The sequence below is a fragment of the Phyllopteryx taeniolatus genome, chromosome 9 (assembly GCF_024500385.1).
Source record: "Phyllopteryx taeniolatus isolate TA_2022b chromosome 9, UOR_Ptae_1.2, whole genome shotgun sequence".
Classification (NCBI taxonomy): domain Eukaryota; kingdom Metazoa; phylum Chordata; class Actinopteri; order Syngnathiformes; family Syngnathidae; genus Phyllopteryx; species Phyllopteryx taeniolatus.
The window spans coordinates 19180060-19205982 of record NC_084510.1 but is presented as its reverse complement, the minus strand read 5'-3'; the positions used below and the strand labels follow the sequence as shown (position 1 = coordinate 19205982).

At 40.7% G+C, this 25923-nt stretch overlaps 3 protein-coding genes and 1 pseudogene across 3 annotated transcripts; all 4 read right to left on the bottom strand.

Moving 5' to 3' along the window:
* Positions 1–721: 721 nt before the first annotated feature.
* On the bottom strand, positions 722–8274 carry irf6 (interferon regulatory factor 6). The gene is made up of 8 exons (XM_061783427.1): positions 8004–8274; positions 7671–7861; positions 6621–6816; positions 5355–5453; positions 4971–5240; positions 3552–3944; positions 3323–3441; positions 722–1602 (listed from the first exon to the last, which is right to left on the bottom strand). The coding sequence occupies exons 2-8, from the start codon at positions 7842–7844 to the stop codon at positions 1372–1374; spliced, it is 1482 nt and encodes a 493-aa protein (XP_061639411.1). The 5' UTR covers positions 7845–7861; positions 8004–8274; the 3' UTR covers positions 722–1371.
* A 3527-nt stretch (positions 8275–11801) lies between these two features.
* LOC133483392 (guanylyl cyclase-activating protein 1-like) overlaps positions 11802–25923 on the bottom strand; it is a 15402-nt pseudogene continuing 1280 nt past the window's right edge.
* Positions 13308–19900, bottom strand: LOC133483390 (centromere protein F-like). The gene has a single exon (XM_061784558.1). It carries the CDS (start codon positions 19772–19774, stop codon positions 17699–17701), a length of 2076 nt encoding a protein of 691 aa, XP_061640542.1. The 5' UTR covers positions 19775–19900; the 3' UTR covers positions 13308–17698.
* LOC133483755 (uncharacterized) lies at positions 20393–23948 on the bottom strand. The gene has a single exon (XM_061785420.1). The coding sequence runs from the start codon at positions 23900–23902 to the stop codon at positions 20591–20593; it is 3312 nt and encodes a 1103-aa protein (XP_061641404.1). The 5' UTR covers positions 23903–23948; the 3' UTR covers positions 20393–20590.

Genomic DNA, 25923 nt, shown 5'->3' with positions numbered 1-25923 from the left:
GAAGTAGAAATAGAAGCTAGGCCAGCATTTAGCTTTTCTGTTTATGTACATTACAATTGTCAACACCTACTTTGTGTCAGATGCAACGGTGCAAGATGGAGTGCGCTTCCTAATCATTACCGCTATCGTTTTGTTTCACATCACAATCACGGAGTTTTTGGATCAGCCAAACTTTGTATTGACGACACAGATTTGCAATCGGTAATATTGAACCGGTTTAACATTTACGATTGTCGGCCGTGACCGTTTTCAGAGCGGATCGGGAAGGCAAAATAACTGAACGTACCTCACACTGCAGAATAATAGCGCTGTATCTTTGAGAGACAGCCGGTAATCAGGACTTTGATCAGATGGGAGGAAAAATGCTCAAATTTGGCCTGATCTTATACTTCGTATACATAACATATCAAAACAGTTTACTATCGCTTCAAACTCATTACAATGCACAAAGATAAACAACCTATACATGATTTTGCTCCTTCCTGAGTTGAGCTGCTCACTTACTTTCTTGACACCAATGCCTATTAAACAGGGCTTTGGCGGCATCTTAAGGAGCACAAAAACAAATGCAAATGACTTGTGATGACATTGTTCAACCACTAGAGAGCAACAGTGTAGCAACACCACATTTACAGATTCTGGCAACAAGAACCTGCAGCTGTTATCAGTCACCTTTCACACAGTTAGAGTGTGGCGAAGTGAAAGTAATCCATGAAATTAATGCTAGTGGGACATTTTATTGGACATAAAATCAGAGTAAAAGGTGCCATCGAAGACCCCAAGGGGAGTAGCATCCACCTCCTAACAAATCCATAAAGCTGAACAATGCATATTTAAAGAATTATGTGCATACAGTTAGTGGATTAAAAATGTGCATATACACTCGTGCTAAATATACAGTAGATGACAAAAGCAAACTAACATGATTAACACATCTCTATCTTTACATTTGTTTAACTTGTGACTTTTAAGCATGGTTGAGGGAAAGGTTTTTGGGGAGCTGTACAATAGAAAATTCTCTATAAGGGTTACACCACACGCTTGAAGCACTGGTTTAAAATGTGTGCATTTCAAACAGGGAATGTGGCTAATCGCTGACATTTTAGGATCAACAAGGCAATGTCTGTAAGTCATTAACTATGCTAAACTACCCTTTGCAGCAAGCAGGACTTTGGCCCATCCATGTAGCGCTCCTGCACACAAAGTGTACAGCGATGCAGAGCATGAAAAGAAAAAAAAGACACACTATAGAGAGATCGAAACATAACTACAGGATACTTTTAAATAGGACTTAACAAGTACGTTTTTTGCTAGCAGGACGTATGATACAAATCTATATTGGACTTCCGTCTGTTGTTGCTCGGCAGGCGCTCACTGGCCTTGCAAAGTGTGGACGAGATTCAAGCCTGAGCCGGGAGGCAAAACCCAGCCTTCCTGGCCTTGGTTGGTGTGCAGCAAGCAGTAGAGCTGCTTCAGATGGGTCACTATGTTGTCTTTGATATCAGGGATGGAGATCTGGAGGCGCACGCTGCCGCTGTCGAAGGATCGCGTGTTGTCTCCGGAAAACATCTCGGTGATCATGCGGGCCACCACTGGGATGATCTGCAACGAGATGATGATTTGTCTACTTAAAACACAGCTGTCAAACTCATTTTGTAGCTGGTTCTGGTTTCCCTTTGAGCATATTTTTAACGTGATTGAATTTAAAATCAAAGTAATTGAAAATAGTGACAAACTAATATATATAACATAATACAAGTATAATTCAATTTACGTAAAGAAGGGATTTGGTGGGGAAAAAAAATTTAATAGCTGTAAAAAGTTGCGAAAAACCAATTTTAATGCAATTCTGCCAAAATGAAAAGAAAACAAATCAATTTCGCAAGAAAGATACACTATTTGCTTAAGTGGGCCACAAAAAAATGATGCAGAGGGCCGGATCTGGCCCCCGGGCCTTGAGTTTGACACCTGTGGATTAAAAGATGAATAACTAAAGGCATTTGGAAAAAAAATTAAGAAAACTTGAAGCGAAGCAAATTATAAGTTCAAATATTGTTTGTTCAAGCACAAATTCACAAACTGCACCAGAAGTGTACTTTGTGGGGGGGGGGGGGGGGGGGGAGTAGCTAATATTACGCAGCCTACATCTATCCATTTACTGAACCACTTATCCTCACTTTTGGACAGAGGCAGAAATATTAATGACGTAAAAAAATGTATACGCTACTTACAAAAAGTCTGCGATCTGCAGCTTTTGGGTGGAATTTCTGGATGAACCTAAAATGCTCGGTAACGTAAACAGGTGAACTTGATTTGACCTCCTCTATACGTTTGAAAACATGTCCAACTTTTGAACTTTTCAGTACTTTCTGCACAACTTGCTGTTCTCCAACAAGGAGCTGAAGGGCAAAATTCACAACAGGCGTTTCCATGAATTGCTCAATATAGTAACTCCACTTCCGTGCCTTTCTGTGAGTCTTCCACTCTCTGTTTTTCTGTTGCAACCTGCTGATGACACTGTGACACTTAATTCATTCGCCACTGCCCTCTGAGAACATCCTGTTGGCGAGGTTCTGCTAAACAACTGTTGGGCGTCGTCTTGGTCTCAAAATGTGATGATGAGGAGGACTGTCTAAATAACCAATTTTAATTCACCAGGAAATGTACAAAATTGGTCCATTCATGGCTCAAAACCCCACTCAAGTTTTTCAAAAAGTACTGAAACATTCAACAGTTGGACGTTCAGTCAAAGGTTTAGAGAAGCTCAAATTCAATTCATCTGTAAAGGTTAGGAAAAGATGAGGTTTCAGGCATTGAGGCAGCCAAAAAGGTGTTTCATTCCTCAGAGGAATCCTAATATTTCCAAGATGGTAATAATACAGATCAAGCCCTGCCGTGACTAGCTAAAACTTGCAAATAATTGACACCCCCGAAAAAGGTTTAGAACTGCCTACATGCCAAAAGATGTTGGCAAAGCATTACTTTTCTATAAGACAGGGCTTTGGCCTGAGCACAAAAACTGCAAATAGTTGAGTTTTTCAGCAAATAACGAAGGATAGGTTCCCCCCCAAAAAATCTGCGAATGGGTGACGATGCAAATATTTGGAGGAATGTTGTACATCACACTTGCAACATTGTGATAGCGTGGCAATGACTTTTGGCACGCCTTCTTAACATTTAACAGCTAGACTGGATATGTGTTGCCGATGTCTATCGTTCAGTTTTGCCGCGTCAAAATGAAAATTGCAGATATCCTTGCCATAATGTCTGATACTTGCTTGATATTTGTGCCAGAAGCATTTCAGAAGGGTTCAATTCTCACCTGAACCATGATAAGCTTCCTCTCAGTTGGCCTGCCATCAGGCCACTCCTCTCCAAAACATAGGGTAATTTCAAACTGCGGAGGATTCGGGGTTTGGCCGCGCTGGTGGGCGATCACACCTACGCAGCGCGCAAAACATTGAAATGACAAATTATGCCCCACGTCAAACAGCATTTTTACATTTCAGATTGCGGACGGATCAAATGGAATAGCAGCAAAGGAAACTTACCACTGAGAAACGACTCCAAGCAAAACAGCTTGACCTTCGTCTGCCGCTCGATAGGATTTGGCGCCGCGGCGTTTGGCGCACAGGGGCCGGACCAGTACACCTTGCATTGGCACAGACGGACGGCGTAGATATCGTGGCCGCTCACCTCCAAGATCAGACCTCGGTCCATCACGTCCAGCAGGCGGTTTGTGAAGTGTCTCTGCTTGTCGTTGCTGATGTTCTCCGTGGTCGGGAAGCGCAACTGTTCCATGCTGACCGGTCCAAACAGCTCCTCCTGGTTGACCATAGGGCCGAGATCGCCGTAGAAAAGCCTGCAGCCCTGCGGGTTGCTGACGGTGATGGTGGGACACATCTCCCTCCCACGGTACAGGAACTGCACCTCCAGGTCGGTCACTGAGTTAAAGAGGCATTCCAAACATTGACATTTTATATTAAAAGCAAAAATAAGAAGTGGTTGTTTTGTTTGCTGGCTTCCTCCTGCAGCTATTGTTGCAAATTATTTTTGCTAACCTTCTAAGTCAATTGTGTTTATTGTTTTACTTTAAACTGAGGGAATGTAAAAAGCAGACATGATCAGACAGCTAAATAAGTCAAACTATTGACATGCTAAATCGGGGCTTCTCAAACTTTTTGGGTCCAGGCTCGCCCAACAGGGCATACATTTTTCCAAGGACCCCCGCGTAATCCAAACTTAAGTTAGAAAGTTGCCTGTTTTTGAGGAATGAAGTCAATGTTACAATCACAAATTCATATTTTAGGGAAGACAAAAAGTTGTAATGTTGTGGGAATAAAGTAAGAAAAATGCAATCTTTCCAAAACAAACTGATGTTGACAAGTGAATTTCAAAAATACAACTTTATTCTTGTATTACACCTTTAAAAGATGCCTTTCATTGTGGAAAAAAAAGGGGAATATATTCTCCAAAAAATACACCTTTTGTAGGCGGGAAGAAAATGGGACCATTTCCTTTTTAATCTAAAAAAAATATTAAAAGGAGGGATGTCAGACTTGTGTGATACGTCACAGAGCTTTTAATTGGCTCAGAGCTAAGGTAAGGAGGTTTCTTAAGTTTGTTTTATTGCCCCGCCAGTCCCCAGACGTAGGTATGTCCTTTCATACGATACAACATCATTTATTGCAAATGATTTTGCGAACCGCCAAGCTACAGCTCACGTGCCCACACTCCAGTTTGAGGACCACTGGTAAATAATTCTGTTCACATCGCTTTTCATAAATTCCCTGATCATTTTCATGTATGACACTTTGTCAGCTCTAAACTCTAAAATTAGTGCCAACAGAACATGGGTCGGTGTCCTGGCCGGTCCACCAACATTTGGACTGCTACAAGTGGGTGATCCCGTCACAGATATGTGGTAATTGTGGACATTTTTAGCAGAAGTCGAAATGATGCACACATACTTGGGAGGGAGCTGATCCACATTTCCGGGGAGGCGAATAAGGTGTCGGTAAGAGTAGGCCCCTGCATAGAGGGCTCAGCCAGAGCAGCGGCGGGCATGTCAGCCAGGGGTGGCGGTTGCATCTCCACATCTGCAGGCTCCTGTTTTGGCCAAATCTTAATGGGTTCCTCTTTGGGCCACACTTCATTAGATTGGGGGCAACTTGTAGGCGGTGGCATGGAGGACTCGGAGCCCATAGGAGACCACAGGATGAGAGGAGAGGGACTCGTGCCTGGTTGGGGAAAATGAGGCTGCAGTGAGCATCAAACTCAAACCAAGTCGAATGTCTCTCTTTTCTTATCGGTTTATGTTTGGAATAAAAGTACAAGGAACATGAGGTCATCACCATTGGATGGGTAAGGAGGAAGAGATTCTGGTGTGTTTGGAATATCTTCCTCGGCGCCGTCGTCCTCGCCTGGAGTCCAAGAACCAGCATCTGAAGAACCTGCGGTTTTATTAACAAACGGTGGTCTTAAATTTATAGTTGTACACACATACACAAGACCCCCATAAAGCTGTTATCCCATAACTGTTATGTCATTTTACAGGTCCCATGCCATCAAAATACCATTTTTTCTACTGTTTTATGCATAACATACAGTAGCTCGAAACGATACTACCAACTACCAATATCGGGACGAGAACCGTGCGCGATATGGACAAAACTTTATACCTTGATATAGGTAATATTATACCCTGACAACGAGATAAATCATGATATATTGTTCCTTAAGATTACATGAAATTAATGTCAATTTTCTGTGATCTTCTCTCCATTCATTCATAAAATACACACACACACATATATATATATATATATATATATATATATATATATATATATATAGACCACACAATTAAATGAACACAACATTATTAAAAATAAACCACAAAGTGACAATATAAATACCATTCAAAATACAATGAGCCCCCCGTCCTCCTCCGCAATATTGCGGATCACGCTTTGCGGTCCCACTATATTGCAGATTTTTTGGGTGTTATTACAGTTGTTATTCTATTTTATATTAAACACTGAACAATATTTTTGTGTTATCCATTACCCACGCTCAATATATTATGTTTAAATGTATTTGTATTGTTTTAGGAGTGTTTAAATAACTTTTTAAAAAAATGAAACCTGGAAAGGCTGTAAAAAAACATGCCTCGAGTGTACTTAAATTGGGTATTTCTATATCGCGGATTCCACCTATTGCGGAGGTGGTCTGCAACGTACCCCAAGCGATTGGAGGGGCGGTTCATTTATGTGGTAGTACAACCAACCCCTTTTCAAAGAATGCAAGTAAGTGCATTCAAGGATGCCTACCATTTATCTAGTAAAAGTATTACTAAGCATAGGAAAAGAAATTAGGTAAATCTAACGAGTGATCGAGGATTATGATGCTTATAATTATAAAATGAACTACTATCAATTAAATACATAAAGTTATTCTTATAATTGCAATTTAGTTCATCTTTGCCATGGCTGGAGTGGTCCAAAAAGTCAGTTCTTTTTGAGAACCGCTTCCCCGTATCAGTTCCCATCCATAGTTTTCAGTGACCCAAAACTCACAAATACTCAAATTTACAAGTAGAAGCATCATCATGCATTTACCTGGGTTGCTTAGGGGTTGCAGGATGTCACAGACATCATATATCTTTAAGGGATTCATCGGGACCTCTTTGGTTCCGTCATAGACGAGGTGGAATTCGCGGCTTTTGTTCAGGGCACATCGGAGCTGAGCTTTCCACTTGGCGGGATCGGGTTCGTCAGACCCCTCCTGGAATTTCCCAGTCTCCACAGCCCAGGCCTGGAGGAACATGTCAATGTATGGAAATCTTGATATCCCATGAGTCACACAAACATATTTTGTGTGATGCAAGGAATGTTCAAAAGGTAAAGGAAGTTGTAGAATGATGCACCCTTATAAAACAGTATTTTATACAGTAAAAACAGGCAACGATAATTTTATACCAGTGCAGTGAGTACAAATCAATAGCTGTCAAATCAATGTGCACGTCTTGACAAACTTAAAGGGTTGATTCATGTTACAAGCTACCAAGACCATGTAGATTACTACTTAATTTCAAACTGGTCCAAATGGAAGCCGGAAAGACATAATGAGAAGCTAAAGACATCTTGCTAAGTGGTATGGCACGTCAATTGAAGACTAAATTGTCTGCGAGTGTGAATGGTTATTTTTCTATCTGTGCCCTGCGATTGGCCGGTGACCGGTTGAGGGTGCACCTCGCATCTCGCCCAAAGTTAGGGATCGGCAACAGCACACCTGCGACCCTCGCGAGGATAAACTGATAAGCAGAGCATGGATGGACGTTTCTAAAAATGGTACATTTAAATGTTTTTAAAAAAAAAAAAAAAAATTGTTCAATAAAATATTACACAGTATGTTGACATGTTTAGTGACAAAAATCAACATTTCCAAAAAAACATCTGTCAAGGAAATGAAAGATTAAAATGAAATAATTTTAAAATGAGAATGAACTATCATTTTAACGTTAAAATGAAAAATTTTACATCTTGTACAATTATTATTTTTTTAAAACTTTTTTTGGGTGTGTGTGGGGGGGGTCTCCAACTGGTCTCGTTGGTCGATCAGTCACCATCACTGAGGCAGAACATTTGCGTCGCTTTTCAGCCTCTTACCTTGAATATGGTGTCCTCGTCCTCGTGTTGAGGTGTGTGTCGAGTGGCGTGCTTCCAGGGGATCCTGAAGCGCATGGCGTCGCGGTCTATCCACTCCAGGCCGGGGTACCTCCCGCTGTCCACCTGGGCTACCAACCACGGCTTCAGGCGGACACGTCGCGGCGCCACCGACATGGCGACTGGCGGAAACGCTGCGAAGGTGACGGTGGCGCGGGTGGAATTGTTCCAATTAAATCCGCTTGTGTCAGGTGAAGTGATGTTTCGCACAGTATACTGACACCGAGTTAAATGCGAACGATAAGTTCCGTTCGAGTGAAAATTAAAGTCACGTACCTGCGCGAACCAGGAAGTTACTGTTGCTTTTCCACGTCGGCCTCTGGCCTAAAATGGTCGGATTTACCACCCCCCACCTCCTCCCCAAAGCCTTTCTTTCCTTCGCTAGTCCAAATAAACCCAAACAGTGCAATTGTCACCAGCGAGTCGAGTCGATTAAGCACGCGCGAAGCTCAAATGTGACGATAACAACACGCGCACCGTGGACTCCTCGGGCCTGTTTTGTTTTTTTCCTCCTCCTTCCCTCAGCCGATACTCAGGTACGCCGGTGACGTCACGCCGATGACACACCTTTTCCACCATGTCACCATCCGCCAAATCTTTCACCTGCACTCACCCGGTTTTCTTTCTTTGCCAACCCGTGCCCCTCTTTTGCAGAAGTCGAGAAAAATCAAGAAAATGTAATGATCAAAAAATAGCCTTTGAAAACATAACAGTATGTATGAGTGGCGGTTCTAAGGGGGGGTTCAGTGCACACATAACATTGTGCCTGGAAGCCCCCGTGCCCCTCCTCCCCTCCATACTGTTACAATGCAGTACTGTAGTAAGATTTGTGTTACATTGCTTCAATATAGTGGGCGCTTTACTATTGACAGCACTGAGCTACAATTACAACCTAAATTCTGATATTTGATCCATGAAATTGTAGCTATTTGTTCCCGAAAGTCTATTAATTGCATCGTATTTCTTTTGGCTGCACTGCTTCCAGTAGCTACATGTATGTGGTTGTTAAGAATTTTTTAGTTTACAGTTTACAAAGGATTATAGGGGGGAAAACACTTTTGAATGATTGATTCAAATGTATTGCACATTAAAGATGAATAAAAAATTGTACCCGAGCAAAAGTCTAAAAACAAACAGTTCTTAACGATTATATGCAAATGTTTTGCATTAAAAAGTTATCACCCTTTTGAGACTCACCCTTTTGAGAATCACTGTTTTAACCAATCAGATTTCAAATTCACCTCCGTGGGCCAGCCCACAATAATATCGGAGTCTTTGTCTTCTGATTGGTTGGTCAGAGCAAACCAAGTCCGTCTCGCAAACCGTGCAATCTGCATAAATAAATACTTGTAATTATCAGCATTTCTAGTGAATATAATGATGCGCTTCTTTTTAAATATTTTTATGCTTTTGTCATGTCGTTAGATAAATACTGATTTTAAACTGCTCCAGATGATGTGGGTGGCGCAGTTGCATGCTGATATATATTGCTTTTTTGTATAGTTTTGAAAGTGATGGTAGTGGTATTAGGTGGACGGGTACCACATGCAGTATGTATGATTTAAACATAACTACATATGCTTTTACATGTTCAAAGTGCCTTTCAGACAGTGACATGCAAAGCCAGTGGTGCCTGGGGCGAATAGGTGTAATTTATGCCCCCAAAATAAAATTGTCAACAGGGAAATGATTAAAACATTTTTGTGCATTTCCGCGGTGCTAATTTTCTTTTGATCTGCACTGATATTGAAATGAGTTTGACGTAGGACCAAAAGCATATTGCACGACAGGATGTTTGTGCTAGAGGCTGGACTGCGGTGTGTTTGTTTACAGAATAGCCGTGTGGCCTGAGCGTGAAGCACTTACACTTCCTGTCCCTTACCTAATATCGTGTGGGAACTTTGGTACGGTACAGAAGCATACGTAGCAAGTACGGCGCTAACTGAGCATGCCTGATGCATGCATAATAATAATAATATACATCAGAATCAGAATCAGAATCATCTTTATTTGCCAAGTATGTCCAAAACACACAAGGAATTTGTCTCCGGTAGTTGGAGCCGCTCTAGTACAACAGACAGTCAATTTACAGAACACTTTGGAGACATAAAGACATTGACCAAAAACAACAACAAACAACAATTGTGCAAAAAGATGCAGAGTCCTCAGTTCGAATGGCTAATATCGCAATAGTCCGGTGCAATGACCATTGTGCAAAGGGCACTGAGACTTCAAGGAGTGTATGCGGTTTAAAGTGACGAGTACGGCGATAATCTGGGACAATGGTTGTGCAAATGTTACAGATACTCCTCAATCAGTGTGCAAATGGAGCAGATGCTACTCTGGCATGAGTGGCCACTATATGCAAATAGTGCAGCACGGCGAGACAACTACAGTGAGTGCACGAGTAATACATAATACAGAAATGTGACAACGAACTCAAGTCAAAAAATTGCCAGCTTGTTGTAATGGAATTGTAAGTTAGCTGTTCAAGAAGTTGATTGCAAGAGGGAAGAAGCTGTTGGAATGTCTACTAGTTCTAGTTTGCATTGATCGGTAGCGCCTACCTGAGGGAAGGAGCTGGAAGAGCTGGTGACCAGGGTGGGGAGGGTCCGAGAGGATTTTGTACGCCCTTGTCTTAGTTCTGGCAGCGTGCAAGTCCTCAAGGGTGGGTAGGGGGGGTACCGACAATCCTTTCAGCAGTTTTGATTGTCCGTTGCAGTCGGAGTTTGTCCTTTTTTGTAGCAGCACCAAACCAGACTGTGATGGAAGAACACAGGACTGATTCGATGACCGCTGTGTAGAACTGTCTCAGCAGCTCCGGTGGCAGGCCATGCTTTCTCAGAAGCCGCAGGAAGTACATCCTCTGCTGGGCCTTTTTGAGGACGGAGTTGATGTTGGTCGCCCACTTCAGGTCCTGGGAGATTGTAATTCCCAGGAACTTGAAGGTCTCGACGGTTGACACAAGGCAGCTGGACAGCGTGAGGGGCAGCTGTGGCGAAGGATGCCTCCTGAAGTCCACGATCATCTCTACAGTCTTGAGCGTGTTCAGCTCCAGGTTGTGTCGGCCGCACCACAGCTCCAGCCGCTCCGCTTCCTGTCGATATGCAGACTCGTCACCGTCCTTGATGAGGCCGATGACAGTGGTGTCATCTGCAAACTTCAGGAGTTTGACAGTCGGGTTCGCTGAGGTGCAGTCGTTCGTGTAGAGAGAGAAGAGCAGCGGAGAGAGGACACAACCTTGGGGCGCCCCAGTGCTGATGCTGCGTGTGGATGAGGTGGCCTCCCCCAGCCTGACCTGCTGTGTCCTGCCCGTCAGAAAGCTGTAAATCCACTGGCAGATGGCAGGTGAGACGCTGAGCTGGAGAAGCTTGGATGAAAGGAGTTCAGGGATGATGGTGTTGAACGCTGAGCTGAAGTCCACGAACAGGATCCTCGCGTAGGTCCCTGCACTGTCGAGGTGTTCTAGGATGAAGTGCAGTCCCATGTTGACTGCATCATCCGCAGATCTGTTCGCTTGGTAGGCAAACTGCAGGGGGTCCAGCAGGGGACCTGTGACACTCTTGAGGTGGTCCAGCACAAGACGTTCAAAGGACTTCATGACCACAGATGTTATCTAAAGAATCTAAAGAATAACATTCAACTCAGCTGCACAATCTAATGAAATACAGCACAAGTTCTACACCGTTTTCTTAATTTCATAATTGCCGCAGTCATTTAAAAAAGTTTTTCGGAAAACAAGAAAACAACAGTCCAGTGGTCTCGATTCAACCTTTGTGGTGTGGAGTAACATGACATGGATGACTTTAAACTACACCCATGGATGACTTTAAACTACACCGAAATAAAGTGACTTTGGGTTTTTCCCCCGTCAGGGATCGCCACAGCGAGTCATTCCCATGATTTGTTTGGCACTATGAAGAAAATACACTTTTTTAGCAAGCATATTGGTATTTTTGACTGATATTGTTACAGTAAATACAAAATTTGGCAATTATCCTATTTGGCTAACGCTATTCAAAATTCCACCTCGACAAGGATAATAATGCTCGGGCTTGCTCAGTTCTGCTCCTTTAGCTTTATAAGGTAACCACTTTATTAGTAACCCCCATCAGCATACTGTATACTGTACAGTGCAGTTCTACCAGAAGAAATAATCAGTAAAGGCGGTCCCGTCACTATTAATAACCAAAGCAGCCGTTGAATAACAACAGGACACACCCTGAAACTGTGTGTCCCCCAACCAAGTCTCTTTCCTCTCTTTCCTTTTGTTTATGTAGTATCAGCACAACATGCATGTGTGTGTGTTTGTTTGACATGCCAATGCGACGTTTGCATTGTAAATATAATTGGATATGCAGTTTCTCAATTTATACATCTCACAATATATAAAACAAGATCAAGACTTGTAACAACCCGAATAAACCTTACTCACCGGCCCCAACCTTAAGTATACCTGCACAATGTAACGAGACCCTGAAAAAGGTGTTCGGTATAAAAAAAAAATTGGCTTAGCAAAAACACCAGGTGGGCTTCTCATCTAACAAAAACCCCAGGTGGGCTTCCCATCATCAAGCGCTTCCTCTCATTTCTTCTCAGTGCATCACAGCAGTTCGTTGATCCCGTTTGAAGGTATTTAGTGCTACGGAGTTGGTGTCATATATATATATATATATATATATTTTTTTTTGTTCTAATATTCAGGGTTAATGCCAACTCCACCATTGCCAACAAATATGTGGGAAATAACAATATCCAAGTGAATAGTCTTGCTGACGTCATTCATGAAAAATGTAGGTGTTAGTCAACAGTTCTCCTTGAATTCTCTGCGTGAACCTCTTCAGCAGCATCTCGTCGTCTTGAACCCCGCACATAAAACTCTTCATAGGACAGTTCACCTGTGTAAAAAGACGTAATGAAACCAATTATTTCAAAGCTGTTGGCTTTTTTTTTTTTTTTAGCTAAATAGGAAAGTAGAGCATGTCACAAATACCGTGTTGGTGAAGTCCTCTGCTTTAATGCCATCATGAACTCCATTGATGGCATCAATAGACTAGAATGAAACAAAGCATGTTAGTTCAAGTGTACCACTTCATCCATGACCTTGCTTAACCAGTAGATGTCACCAAAATATCATCTAGCCCTTAGCACAAATCAGCCACACCCTTAACCGGTTTTTGTCATCCTTCCAACACTTTCTGGCCTTGCATGTTTCAGAATATTTTGGATTCTTCTTCGGTCACTTACTAACACGTGCGGCACTAACATGATTTAAGGGCTCATGTACCTTGAAGATCAGAAGCAGCTCACCACGGTCAATGCAGCCACTCCCCTCAATATCAGAGTTTGACGTACCAGCGAAGTTTCTGATGCACAGCTCCCTGAAGAACCAGGCTGAGCGCAGCTACGTACTCCATGAAATCAATGAAGCCATCCTAAAACACACGCATTCTATTACATTTTATGCTTAAAACGTACAACTGACAATAGTTCTGAACAGATCTACACCAGCGACATACAGTGCCACCAGAAAGTATTAACACCCCTCCACTTTTTCCACATTTTGCTATGTTACAGATGCATTTTCAAGCTGATTGGAGTAGTTTTTTTTTTTTTTTTAAATCTACATAAAATATCCCATACTGACACATTGTCAGACACTTGTGCAAATTTATTGAAATTGTAACCATTCATTGATTGTAACCATTAATATATTGTTGAAGCCACTTTGGCAGCAATCACGGCCTCAACGTCGTCTTAGGTATGTCTCTACGAGCTCGGCGCACCTGTTTTGGGGTATTTTCTCCCATTCTTCTCTGCAGATCCTCTTGAGGTCAGTCAGGTTGGATGGGCAGCATCGGTGGACAGCAGTTTTTAGGTCTTTCTAGAGATGTTGGATGGATTTAAGTCCGGGCTCTGGCTGGACCACTCAAGGCCATTCACAGGCTGCTCCTGAAGCTATACCTTTACGTTGGCCGTATGGTTCAGGTCATTGCCATGTCAAGAGCACTCTGGAGCAAGTTCTCGAATTTCTCTTTGTCAGCTGTCATCTTAGCCTCTCTGCGGACTAGTCGCTCAGTTCCTGCTGCAGAATAGCCCCACGGCATGCTGCTGCCTCCATGCTTCACAGTAGGGATGATAGTTAGCCAGGTGATGAGCAGTGCCTCTATTCTCCAGATATGCTTGCAATTCAGGCCCATAATTTCTATTTTGGTTTCATCAGACGAGAGAATTTTTTCTGGATGTCTGGGAATCCTTAAGGTGCCTTTAGGCAAACTCCAAGCGGGCTGCTGAGAATTGGCTTCCGTCTGGCCATTCTTACCATAAAGGCCTGATTGGTGGAGTGCGTTAGCAATGGTTGACCTTCTGGATGGTTCTCATTTCTGGATGTGGGCCTTAGTGCCCACAGGGTTCTTGTTCACCACACACACCAAGCCCCTTCTTTCCCGATCTAGGAAGCGTCCTGGTGGTTCCAAACTTCTTCCATTTCCGAATAATCGAGACCACATTGCTTCTCGGGACCTTCAATGCTGCTGAAATTCTTTTGTATCCTTCCCAAGGTTTGTGCCTTTACGCAATCTGGTCTCGGAGGTCTGCGGACAATTCCTTAAGACGTCATTGCAGAGTTTCTGCTCCGATATGCGCTTGCAACTATAAGACCTTTAAGACAGGCGTGTGCCATTCCAAATTATGTTCAACTGAATTTACCACAGGTGGACTCAAAGTTGTAGAAGCATCTCAAGGATGATGAGTGGAAATCAGATGCGCCTTGAGTTTAAGTCTCATAGCAAAGGTTGTGAATAATTATGGACCTATTATAACTGAATGTTTAATTTTTTAAATAAATGTACACAAATGTCTGAAAATTACTTTTTGCTTTGTCATTATGGAATATTTTATGTAGATTTTTTTTTAAAAGACGCAAATAAGCTTTAGAATAAATCTAACATAGCAAAATGTGGAAAACATGGATGGGTGCGAATACTTTCTGGTGGCACTGTACATCAAACAAATATAAATACATTTGTCAATTGAGAGGATGTCATTCCCAATTCCTAAGCTTGCAAATACAACTTGCAAGTGAATTCATACCTTATGTTCACTGAGCTCTCTGAAAAATTACAGCCATAAGTCATGTGAAACAGTGCATTAGGGACACCTGCATGCAGACTAATGAACATGTGTATACAGATCTCACGCAAGTATGAGTAGAAGTCTAATATGAATGTTACCAACAATAAAATACTTGTTTAAAACTTCACTTACGATGACGACAGTGACAATAGCATACATATAGAATATTTAGGCATAATTAATACATTCTCTTACATTATTCAAATCAAATGTCGTGAACATAGCCTTGACATAGGCATTTGACGTCTCAAACAGGTTCCTCAGGCCAAAAACTCAATAGAACGAAAGATGTCCAGATGGGCACTCGGTCATGAATCTGATGACTCTCAAGTTTGTAGATCCTCCACAGTTGAGTCGGTCGGTGTTTCCCATGTCCTTGTTAAAATCCGTAAAAAGACTGACTAAAATGCACTCTTATCGAAACAAACTGCATCCAAGCAAAAATCATGATGTATTTGTGGGTTAGCCATTCATCCTCAAGAGCATCTGAATCGACAATCTACTTTGCTTGCCCATGAGACTTTTTAAAGCGTTCATAAGGGTAGAGAGAACAACTCATTTAGTGATGCATTTATGTATGTTCCTTGTCCCTATAAACAACCAAAAACATTTTAGTCTTAAATGTTATGTACGTCCCCCCTCTAAAACTTGATTTTGCTGAGGTTTGACGCAGATCATCATTGCTGGGCTGGTGCCATCAAAAGTATTGCTTTTGTTCCCTTAACACAATAGTAGCATACAGACTGTATGGATTGCACCTTGAGGAACTCATTTGGAATCTGATGCACTGGACAGAGATCAACACAGTACAATACACAGTGCGTGAGAAACAAATACAGTAATGTCAAAATATCTTTCTTCACATTTCAGGTGGCATAATGAGTTCCTACTGAAAAACTGGATGAACCAGTCTTGGTTGTTTCCATGTTTAAGGTGTGATGAAAAACTGTTGGCCAATGTTACACTGCAAGTATAAATATTCCAAATCTTCTATTATAATACAACCCCAATTCCAATGAAGTTGGGACATTGTGTTAAACATGAATAAAAACAGATTACAATGATTTGCAAATCATGTTCAACCTATATTTTAATTGAATACACTACAAATACAAGATATTTAATGTTCAAACTGATAAACGTTAGTTTTTAGCAAATAATCATTAACTTAGAATTTTATGGCTGCAACACGTTCCAAAAAAGCTGGGACAGGTGGCAAAGAAGACTGAGAAAGTTGAGGAATGCTCATCAAACACCTGTTTGGAACGTCCCACAGGTGAACAGGCTAATTGGGAACAGGTGGGTGCCATGATTGCTTGCCCCTGCTTATTTCAGCAAGACAATGCCAAACCACATTCTACACGTGTTCCAACAGCGTGGCTTCGTTGTAAAAGAGTGCGGGTACTAGACTGGCCTGCCTGCGGTCCAGACCTGTCTCCCATTGAAAATGTGTGGCGCATTATGAAGCGTAAAATACGACAACGGAGACCCCGGACTGTTGAACAGCTGAAGCTGTACATCAAGCGAGAATGGGAAAGAATTCCGCCGACAAAGCTTCAACAATTAGTGTCCTCAGTTCCCAAACGTTTATTGAATGTTGTTAAAAGAAAAGGCGATGTGTAACAGTGCTAAACATGACTCTGTCCCAGCTTTTTTGGAATTGTGTTGCAGCCATAAAATTCCAAGTTAATGATTATTTGCTAAAAACAATAATGTTTATCAATTTGAACATTAAATATCTTGTCTTTGTAGTGTTATCAATTAAATATAGGTTGAACATGATTTGCAAATCATTGTATTGTTTTTATTTATGTTTAGTACAACGTCCCAACTTCATTGGAATTAGGGTTGGATAATATTATAATAATATAACTAAATTTATTCCACAGATTTATTATAAATTTAATTGAAATTCTCACTCTGCGTAAATTGATAAATATGGCAATTTACAACTATATCAATATAAAAAGGCCTCGACAATCTACCCTCTAGAAGTATAAAATACTCCAACTCAAGCCATCTCTCAAAAAGTAAACAGATGTATTATCAGTACCTCTGTGTAGTAAACTATTTTGCTGTGTGCACGTAAAGGCAAGCGTCATTTTCACCAGGGTTCTTGCCGGTGGTCAGCTCACTCTGGTCTTAGGAGGATTGTTGATCCTCTTTGCAGTTATCCCCATACAGTAGCAACACGGTAAACTGAAAAACTGTGCCACACGACAGGGCTGACAAGTGGGTCATCTGTGACTAAACAGATTATATCTATATGGGGGGAAAAGAACACCACTGCCAGTGTTATTAAAAACTGTGCTGATTATTTTTTTAAACCGAACCACCATATTGGTTATCTCCATATATTCTTTTAAATCAAGAGAGCTCTTGCTTTGCTATAGAAAAAAATCCCTAAAAGTTCAAGGATTTAAAAAAAACAAAACAATTGGGTGTTTTAACTACTATGACCATCCTGTGTCACTCAGTATCAACATGTACCATCCTTGAAGGTTTGGAGAATGATTATGATCGGAATACCACTGGGGAAAAAAAACAAAAACTCAACCTTTGTTGACTAAGACCAAATATTTGGATTGCAATAAATATTAGACTTGATAGATATTTCTTGGAAAAGAGATGTGTCTTATATAAAATATAAGGACAAACAAATCGGCAACGCAAAACACTTGTGAGCCATGTATAAATCATAGCATATTCTTAATAGGTGCCAAATTCCAGGAAACTGTTGGCAGCATTCACAAGTTCTTTTGGTGAATCCTTGCAGCGGTGGTCCAGGATGACCACAGCAAAATGCTTGTCTTCATGCTGTCTACAGGTTGTTGCTGCTAACTGTTATCTGCAGTTAATATTTCTTCCATGCGTTTTAACTTGCGTTGAAAGTTAATAATTGATTGTCCCAAAGTGGTAAATAGAGGGTCATCTCCATATTTGTCGCCATGATATAGTTCTTTGGTTTTCATTGATAACAAGTCATCTTTAATATAGAGGAGGAGAATTCCAGATTCTTCCATTTGAAACTTGTGTTTGTTGAATGCAGTTTTCAGGGGTGTAATATTTTTGCTCTGCGGCTCTCCAACAGATTTATGGTCTCCTAGTTCTACACTAACTAGCTCATTCATTTTAGAAATGTTATCCTTTTCATGAATGTCATGCAGGCTGTTCCTCAACATTTCATGCTCTCCCGCCTCCGCGACAGTTTGCACATTATCTATGCATTCCTTCAGATCACCCTGATCTTGCAAGTGAAACAAAAATGTGTGTGTGTCTGTTTTCGGTTGAGGGATTTCATTATCATCCATGTCAATATGAGATTCAAATTGGCACGAATCAGAAATGATGGTCTCTGTCTTCTCATCACAGATGTTCTCATTTTCTTCACGATACTCAATTTGTGCCTTTAAATGTTCACTTTTTGTCTCCATCTTTGCACACCTAGATTCAGGATGAGAGAGATTTTCTTTAAGCTCACTGTTCATCCCAGTCATTCTGACCTGGTTTTCTTGAAGCTCCTTAATTTGTGTCCTCAATTCTTCATTTTCTGTTTCCATTTTCAAACTTGGGGAGTCACACAAAGTCAAGGTATTCTTTAAAAGCCTTTTCTGCTCAAACAAGGGGTGATGGTTTTGAAGAGGTGCTTTCATTTCCGCCCTCATGTCCTTCCTCTCTGTCTTCAAATCCAACTGATTTTCACTGACACGCTCCTCCTCGTGTGCTGTCTCCGCAAGTAATATTTTCTCCATCTGCTTGAGGTCCAGCTGGCTCTGAAGATTATGTATTGTTTGTTTCAAACTGATAACAAGAGAGTTTAGCTCCTCCATCACTTCATTTTGACAAGTTATTTCCCTCTTTTTCTCTGCTAACAACTCATCTTTACTGTAGCTGACAAATTGATGGTCTTTTACTGCTACCTTGAATTGGGCAATCTGTTCTGACTGTTGGTCACGGACAGATTTATGTTCTCCTAGCTCTTCTCGAATTACGTCATTCTGTTTTTTCAAATAGTTATACTCGTCCTGAAGTTCACGCAGTTTGTTGCTTAAACGTTCATTTTCTGCACATGCCTGCTCCAGACGAAATTCAGCCTGATCTACCCTGCTTAATAGTTCATCCTGGTCTTGCAATTGACACCTTACTGTCTGTAGTTTTGTCCTCATACAGTACATATCAGCTTGATCTTTTCTCCTCTGAGTTTCAACATGGGTCAAATTCGCCATTATGGTCTCAATCATCTCATTCATGATATTCTCATTTTCTTTCAGAACCTTTACCCGTGCCTGAAGGTTTTCATTTTGCTTCTCTATCATTCCACCCCACCTTTCAAGCTCAGCCACCTCATTATTGAGGGACTCATTCTGTTTAATCAGAGTGTCTTCGTTTTCTTGAAGAAATTTTATTTGCATTCTCAAATGTGTCTCTATTTTCACACTCCAGGATTCAAGATGAGCCAGCTTTTCACAGAGGAGCACATTTCGTTGCATAAATGAGGCCTTGTTTTCTTCAAGGACTTCAACTTGTTTCCTAAACTTTTCATTGTCAGTCTCCATATTCACACTCCAAATTTTAAACCGTGTCATCTTACGGTTGAAGGGCTCATTCTGTTTATTTTGTGTTACCTTGCTCTGATTGTTGAGTTCTGCTGTCAGGTCTGCATCTTCTGTCTCCATCGTGACAGTCCGAGAATTGAGTCGAGTCAACTCTTCATTGTGGAAATCCTTCTGCTCTGTTGGTGTGATCTCGTTTTCTTGACTATCCTCAAGTTGGGCCCTCAAGTCTTTTTTCTCAGTTTCCATCTTGACATTCTGATATTCTAGATGAGCCAGCTTGCCATCGAGGATTCTTTTGCGCTCAGTCAGTGTGGATTTTCTTTTTTCAAGAGCATCATAATGTTCCATAAGAGTCATTGTGTGATCGTTGCGTTTATCCAGGCCATCATATGTCCTGCATTCACTCTTTTGGAAAATTGGAGCTGTTGTATGACCACTTCATCCTCTTAATAGGTATTACAAGATAGATGTCCTATCTCAGAGTAGATCATTATATTTATCATTTGAAATCAAACACACATCTGCAGTTTAATAAAGTCATGCATGGGCTGGTCCTTTGCACCTTTATGATCCAACAGAAGATATCATACAAAGGAATACAGCTGCAGCCAATGGATAAAAGGAATTTGAGGTATTGTGTCATTAAAGCGCAGCGAGGTATAAAGAGGCTGTGTGCCGTTCTGCTTATTAAATCGAAACTTTTGAGGGTTACTTTTACCCCACACCTAATCCAGTTTTGAAAAATGAAATGATATCAAAGCTTACTTGAATGGGAACTAACTAAATAAATAAGGGTCATACTTCAATTATTTGATCTTGAAAACATCCCAACGTCATTATCAGTAAGTGTAAAAATGTTTGAGGAAAAACAGGTTGATTTCAAAATAACTGTTTAATACAAAGCAAGTTCGCTTATTTAAAACATTCTGGTAACTAACAATTTTAAGACGGATAAAAAATAAATAAATTGGCTCTGCATAAGAGTCTAGACATTCTTGTCAGGTTTATGAAAAAAAAAAAAAAAACATTTACAAGAGACTAGTTAGTAAACAAGCTAAAAAGTAATGTCATCACTTTAACCTAAAACACAGTGACCCTTAAAGTTTATGAAAGAAGTCATATATGACCCAAAAAGTACTTTCCAAAGACAAGGAACTATTGCAATACAAAACTCTAGCATCTGTCAGTTAGAACAAATATGTCTGGTATGTCAATATCAGTGAAAATGTTGATAAATAAAACAAAAGCAAGAGGAATAAACACAACCACAAAGAGTCCTGCAAAAAAAAAAATCATAAAAGCTTTAAATTGCCAACACCAAATATTTGTGTGATTGTGAAGTCTGCTAGTTGCAGACTTCAGGTGAACCTTGTCCAGCTCCAACGCACATGTGTCTAGTAGACATTTGTCAACAGGTTCCTCCTTATTTGCAGTTTGACTGCGTTCTGGCAGCCCTTGAAGATGGCAATTTCTTTGTTTTAAAATTATAATAAGTCTCTTCATCTCCTCTGTGTCTTCACTTAGCTTTTCCAACTCATCATCTTTGCTCCCGAGAAGAGAGCTAGCCTCCTCAACCTGGAGTTTATTATCTTTTAATGCTGCCTTCAACTGTGCAATCGTTTGTTGTTGTAGCTCTCGAACAGATTTATGTGCTTCCATCTCCGCTCGAACAATCTCATGCTGCTTTTTTAGAGAGTTGTTCCTTTCTTCAAGCTCCCGCACTTTGTTACTCAACTGTTCGTTCTCTGCCAAGTCCTTCTCCATTTGTGTTTGAGCATGATCTATCCTTCTCCTTAGGTCACTTTGATCATGCAATTGTGATCTGACTGTCTGAATTTCTGTCCTCAGACGGTTATTCTCAGTTTTATACTTGTCCCTTTGATGCAAATCAGCCACGAGGGCCTCTGTCCTTTGCTTTATAAGTTTCTCATTTTCTTTAAGATCTTCAACTTGCACTCTTAAATCTCCATTCTCTGTCTCCATCTTCAAACTCCAAGTTTCAAGCTCAGCCAGTTTGACTTCGTTTTCTTGAAGAGCTGTAACATGTGTCCTCAGTTCTTCATTTTCTGTTTCCATCTTCAAACGCTGTATTTCAAGAACAACGCGCTTTTCACTGAGGTGGTTCTCGTTGGTTACCGTGTCATCTTTTTCTCGAAGCTCTTCAATTTGTACCCCCAAATCTCCATTCTTTGCACCCCAAGAATCAAGATGAGCCAGCTGTTCATTAAGGTGTCTGTTCAGCTTCATCAGTTTGACTTCATTTTCTTGAAGATCTTTAACTTGTGTCCTCAATTCTTCATTTTCTGTTTCCATCTTCAGACTTGGAGAGTCACACAAAGCCAAGGTATGCTTTAAGAGCCTTTTTGGCTCAATCAAGCGATTTTTTTCATGAAGCTCTTTCATTTGCAAGCTCACATCTTTCATCTCTGTCTTATATCTCAATTGGTTTTCACCAATTGTCTCATCCTCAGGCGCTGTCTCCGCGAGGCTTCCACAAATGTTATTTGCAGTTAATATTTCATCCATCTGCCTGTGTTCCACCTGGCCTTGAAGATCATGTATTCGTTGTTTAAAACTGCTCACAAGAGAGTTAAGCTCCTCTGTGACTTCATTTTGATAAACAATTTTCCTGTTTTGCTTTGCTAACTCGTCATCTTTACTGTACAGTAAAAATTGAGCCTCCTCAAGTTGGAGTTTATGCTCTTTTAATGCGGCCTTCAGCTGAGCAATCTGCTCACTCTGTTCCTCTTGGACAGATTTATACTTCTCTAACTCAACTCTAACAACATCATTTTGCTTTTTTACAAAGTTACCCTCTTCCTCAAGATCACCCAGTTTGTGGCTCAACCTTTGCTTCTCTGCCCTCTCCGTCTCCATGAGAGATTCAGCATCATCTATCCTTCTGAATAGTTCATCTTGATCTTGTAATTGACATCTAAGTGTCTGCCGCTCTGTTCTCAGACGATAAATTTCAGTTTGATCATTTTCCCTTTTATATTCAAAGCTGGACAATTCAGCCATGAGTTTCTCTGTCTTCTCACTTAAGGTATTCTCATTTTCTTTCAGAGTCTTTACTCGTGTCCGCAAGTTTTCATTTTGTTTATCTGTCCTAACATTGCAGCTATCAAGTCGAGACACCTCATCGTTGAGTGACTCATTCTGCCTAATCAAAACATCCTCGTTTTCTTGAAGCGCTTTAACTTGTGTCTTTAAGTCACTGTTCTGCGTCTCCATCTTTGCTCTCTGAGACTGAAGCAAAGCCATCTGATCATTGAGGGACTTAACTTCATCCTGTAGTTGGTTCTTGTTTTCTTGAAGGGATTTAACTTGTCCCCTCAATTCACAATTCTGTGTTTCCATCTTTGCACTCTGAGATCGAGCTCGAGCTAACCCATCATTCAGGGATTTAATGTCATCATCGAGACAGTTCTTGTTTTCTTGAAGAGCTTTAACTTTTGCCCTTAATTCATAATTTTGTGTTTCCACACTCTGAGGCTGAAGCAGAGCTAATTTGTCAGTGAGGGACTTAATTTCGTCATATAGTTGGTTCTTGTTTTCTTGAAGTGCTTTAACTTGAGCGCTCAAGTCTTCTTTCTCGCCTTCCCTCATTTCATTGTTCATTTCATCATCTTCTGGGCTTTTCATCTCCAAACTTATTGACTGAATCTGAGTTTTCTCATTTTCTTGATGAAATTTAAGTTGTGCCGTCAAGTCACCATTCTCTCTCTCCATCATTGTGGTATGTGATTGAAGCTGAGATAGCTCAACACTAAGGGACTTAATTTGATCTTCAAGTTGGTTCTGCTTGTCTGGGAGGACAAGAATTTGTTTCCTCATGTCTCCATTGTCAGTTTGCATCTTCAAACTCTGTGATTGAAGCTCAGCCACCTCATTTTTAAGGAAAGCATTCTGTCTAATCAGTGTGTCCTCAACATCCTTATGATTTTTTACTTGTGTTTTTAGGTCTGCAATCTGATCTTTGAGGGCCTTATTTTGCTCATCCAAATTGTTCTCGGGAGGAGCTCTGACTTGTGTCGTCAAGTCTTGCTTGTTTGTGTCCAAATCTACATTTTGAGATCCCAGATAACCCCACTCCTGAGTGGCAAGACTATTCAGCCAACTAAGTGCCACCTTCTCTTCAACTTGCAATCGTAAGCATTTATTTTCTTCTTCTACCTTTGCAAGTTGAGTTTTAATGTGATCCATCTGTGTCCTTGTGTTTTCATGCTGTGTTTCCATCTCCATACAACGACATTCAAGCATAGACATCTCAAACTTAGCTTTCTCTGGTTCCATCTTCTCAGTGTGAGAGTCATACTGTACCATGTTAAAATTGAAGATCTTATTCTGCTCACTGAGAATATCTTCTTTTTGTCGAAGATCAAGCAACCCCAAGTCTTCATTTGCTGCCTTCTTCATGAAACTCGAATATTGAAGACAACCCAATGTTTGGGCCCTTAGGTCATTTTTCTCTGGTTCCTTCATATTAGACTCCAGATGAGCCAGCTCCTCCTTGACGCGCCTTTTTTGCTCAAACAACATGGCCTCTTTATTTTCCAGATCGCTGAAATGGTCATTGCTTAACAGTTGCCTGTTGATCCAGGACATCATTCAATCCTTATTTAAAAATTGAAGATTTTGAATTATCCTCTCATGCTTTGGGTGGCTCCTAAGTGGTGTCTTTGCAGGCAAAATGGAAAACATCTCAACTGAGGGTAAGCGGTATGGAAAATGGATGGCTGGATCCTTTTCAGGTTGTCAAAATGCCATAATTCAACGTGTTCGCTTAACTTACTCAAAATACAACTTTCTTTTGACTTTTTCAGTACCATGTTCTGTTGATTTGTCAAGATAAGAAAAATAAATAAAAGTGTGTGCAGAATAGTGACTTTCAGCTTTATGACATTAAATGAATGTGACTGTTGACGGGATACAACCGGTAGTTTAAGATGGGGTTAAAATTATTACATCAAAATGATATTATTGGCTTGTGATAAGAGAGATGAAGTCATTTCACATTGACAAGCTCTATTGCAAAGATGACATAGACAGTGACACGTTGATGACAGAGACGTGAAATTATGACATCATCAAAGTTCCTTAAGGTAAGCAGAGAACTCTCTCCATTTGGTCACATGGCACTTTGTAAAATAACAGCTTGCTTCTATTCTTTAACTACCGGTTTTTTATGTTGTATTTTTTTCTTGAGTTACTTTAGTTTTCTCAGTATATACAGACAGCGGCTGAAATAAGTATTTAACACATCACCGTTTTTCTCTCAATATATTTCCAAAGGTGCGATTGACAAAGTTTCACCAGATGTTGAGAACAACCCAAGTCATCCATACATACAAAGAAAGCAGAACAAATACGATCAGAAATTAAGTTGTGTGTAATAATGTGAAATGACACAGGGAAATAGCATGGAACACATGAAGAAAGGGAGGTGCAAAAAGGCATGGAAAGCCAAGACAACACCTAAAATCTATCAGGGAAAAAGTATTGACCACGCCAACTGGTATTTATTTAATACTTTGTACAAAAGCCTTTGTTTGCAATGACAGCTTCAAAATGCCTCCTGTATGGAGAAACGAGTTGCATGCATTGCTCTGGTGTGATTTTGACCCATACCTCAACACAGTCTTCAAATCTTGAAGGTTCTATGCGCTTCTTTTATGGACCTTGAGTTTCAGTTCTTTCCATAGATTTTCGATTGGATTCAAGTCAGGTGATTGGCTGGGCCATTCTTGCAGCTATATTTATGTTCTTTGAAACCAATTAAGTTTCCTTGGCAGTATGTTTTGGATCATTATCCTGCTGAAATGTCCACCCTTGTTTCATTTTCATCCTCGTAGATGGCAGGAGATTTTTGTCAAGAATGTCTCGGTACATTTGCCCATTCAGCCTTCCTTCAATAATGTGAAGTTTACCAGTAACATTTGCTGAAACGCAGCCCCACACCATCATGTTCCCACCGCCGAACTTCACTGTTGGTATGGTGTTTTTTTAGGGTGATGTGCAGTGCCATTTCTCCTCCAAACGTGGTGTGCATTATGGCATCCAAAGAGTTCAATTTTGCTCCCATTGCACCAGACTATATTCTCCCAGTATTTAACTGGTTTGTCCAAATGTTGTTCAGCAAACTTTAAGCAAGTTTTTTTTTTTTTCCCAGCATGGGATCTTGAGTGGTAAGCGTGCATACAGGCCATGGCGGCGGAGTGCATTACTCACTGTTTTCCTTGTGGCAACAGTACTTGCTAATTCCAGGTCTTTTTGAAGCTTTCCACAGGTGGTCCTTGGCTCTTGGACAACTCTTCAGAATCAGAACCATCTTTATTTGCCAAGTATGTCAAAAACACCCAAGGAATTTGTCTTCGGTAGTTGGAGCTGCTCTAGTACGACAACAGACAGTCAATTGACAGAGAATACTTTTGAGACAAAAACACAGTCACTGAGCAATAAAAGGTTATCAGTAATGTGGTAATGGTGGTACAATTTATTATTAT

Bases quoted from the DNA above. Each gene is read 5' to 3' on its own strand.
- irf6 (XM_061783427.1), bottom strand. From the start codon at position 7,844: ATGTCGGTGGCGCCGCGACGTGTCCGCCTGAAGCCGTGGTTGGTAGCC. The intron at 3,442-3,551 runs GTAAGTTTCCTT...CGCGCTGCGTAG, and splicing joins CTTGGAGTCGTTTCTCAGTG to GTGTGATCGCCCACCAGCGC. The intron at 1,603-3,322 runs GTGAGAATTGAA...ATCTCGTTGCAG, and splicing joins GGAAGCTTATCATGGTTCAG to ATCATCCCAGTGGTGGCCCG.
- LOC133483390 (XM_061784558.1), bottom strand. From the start codon at position 19,774: ATGACTCTTATGGAACATTATGATGCTCTTGAAAAAAGAAAATCCACA.
- LOC133483755 (XM_061785420.1), bottom strand. From the start codon at position 23,902: ATGAAGGAACCAGAGAAAAATGACCTAAGGGCCCAAACATTGGGTTGT.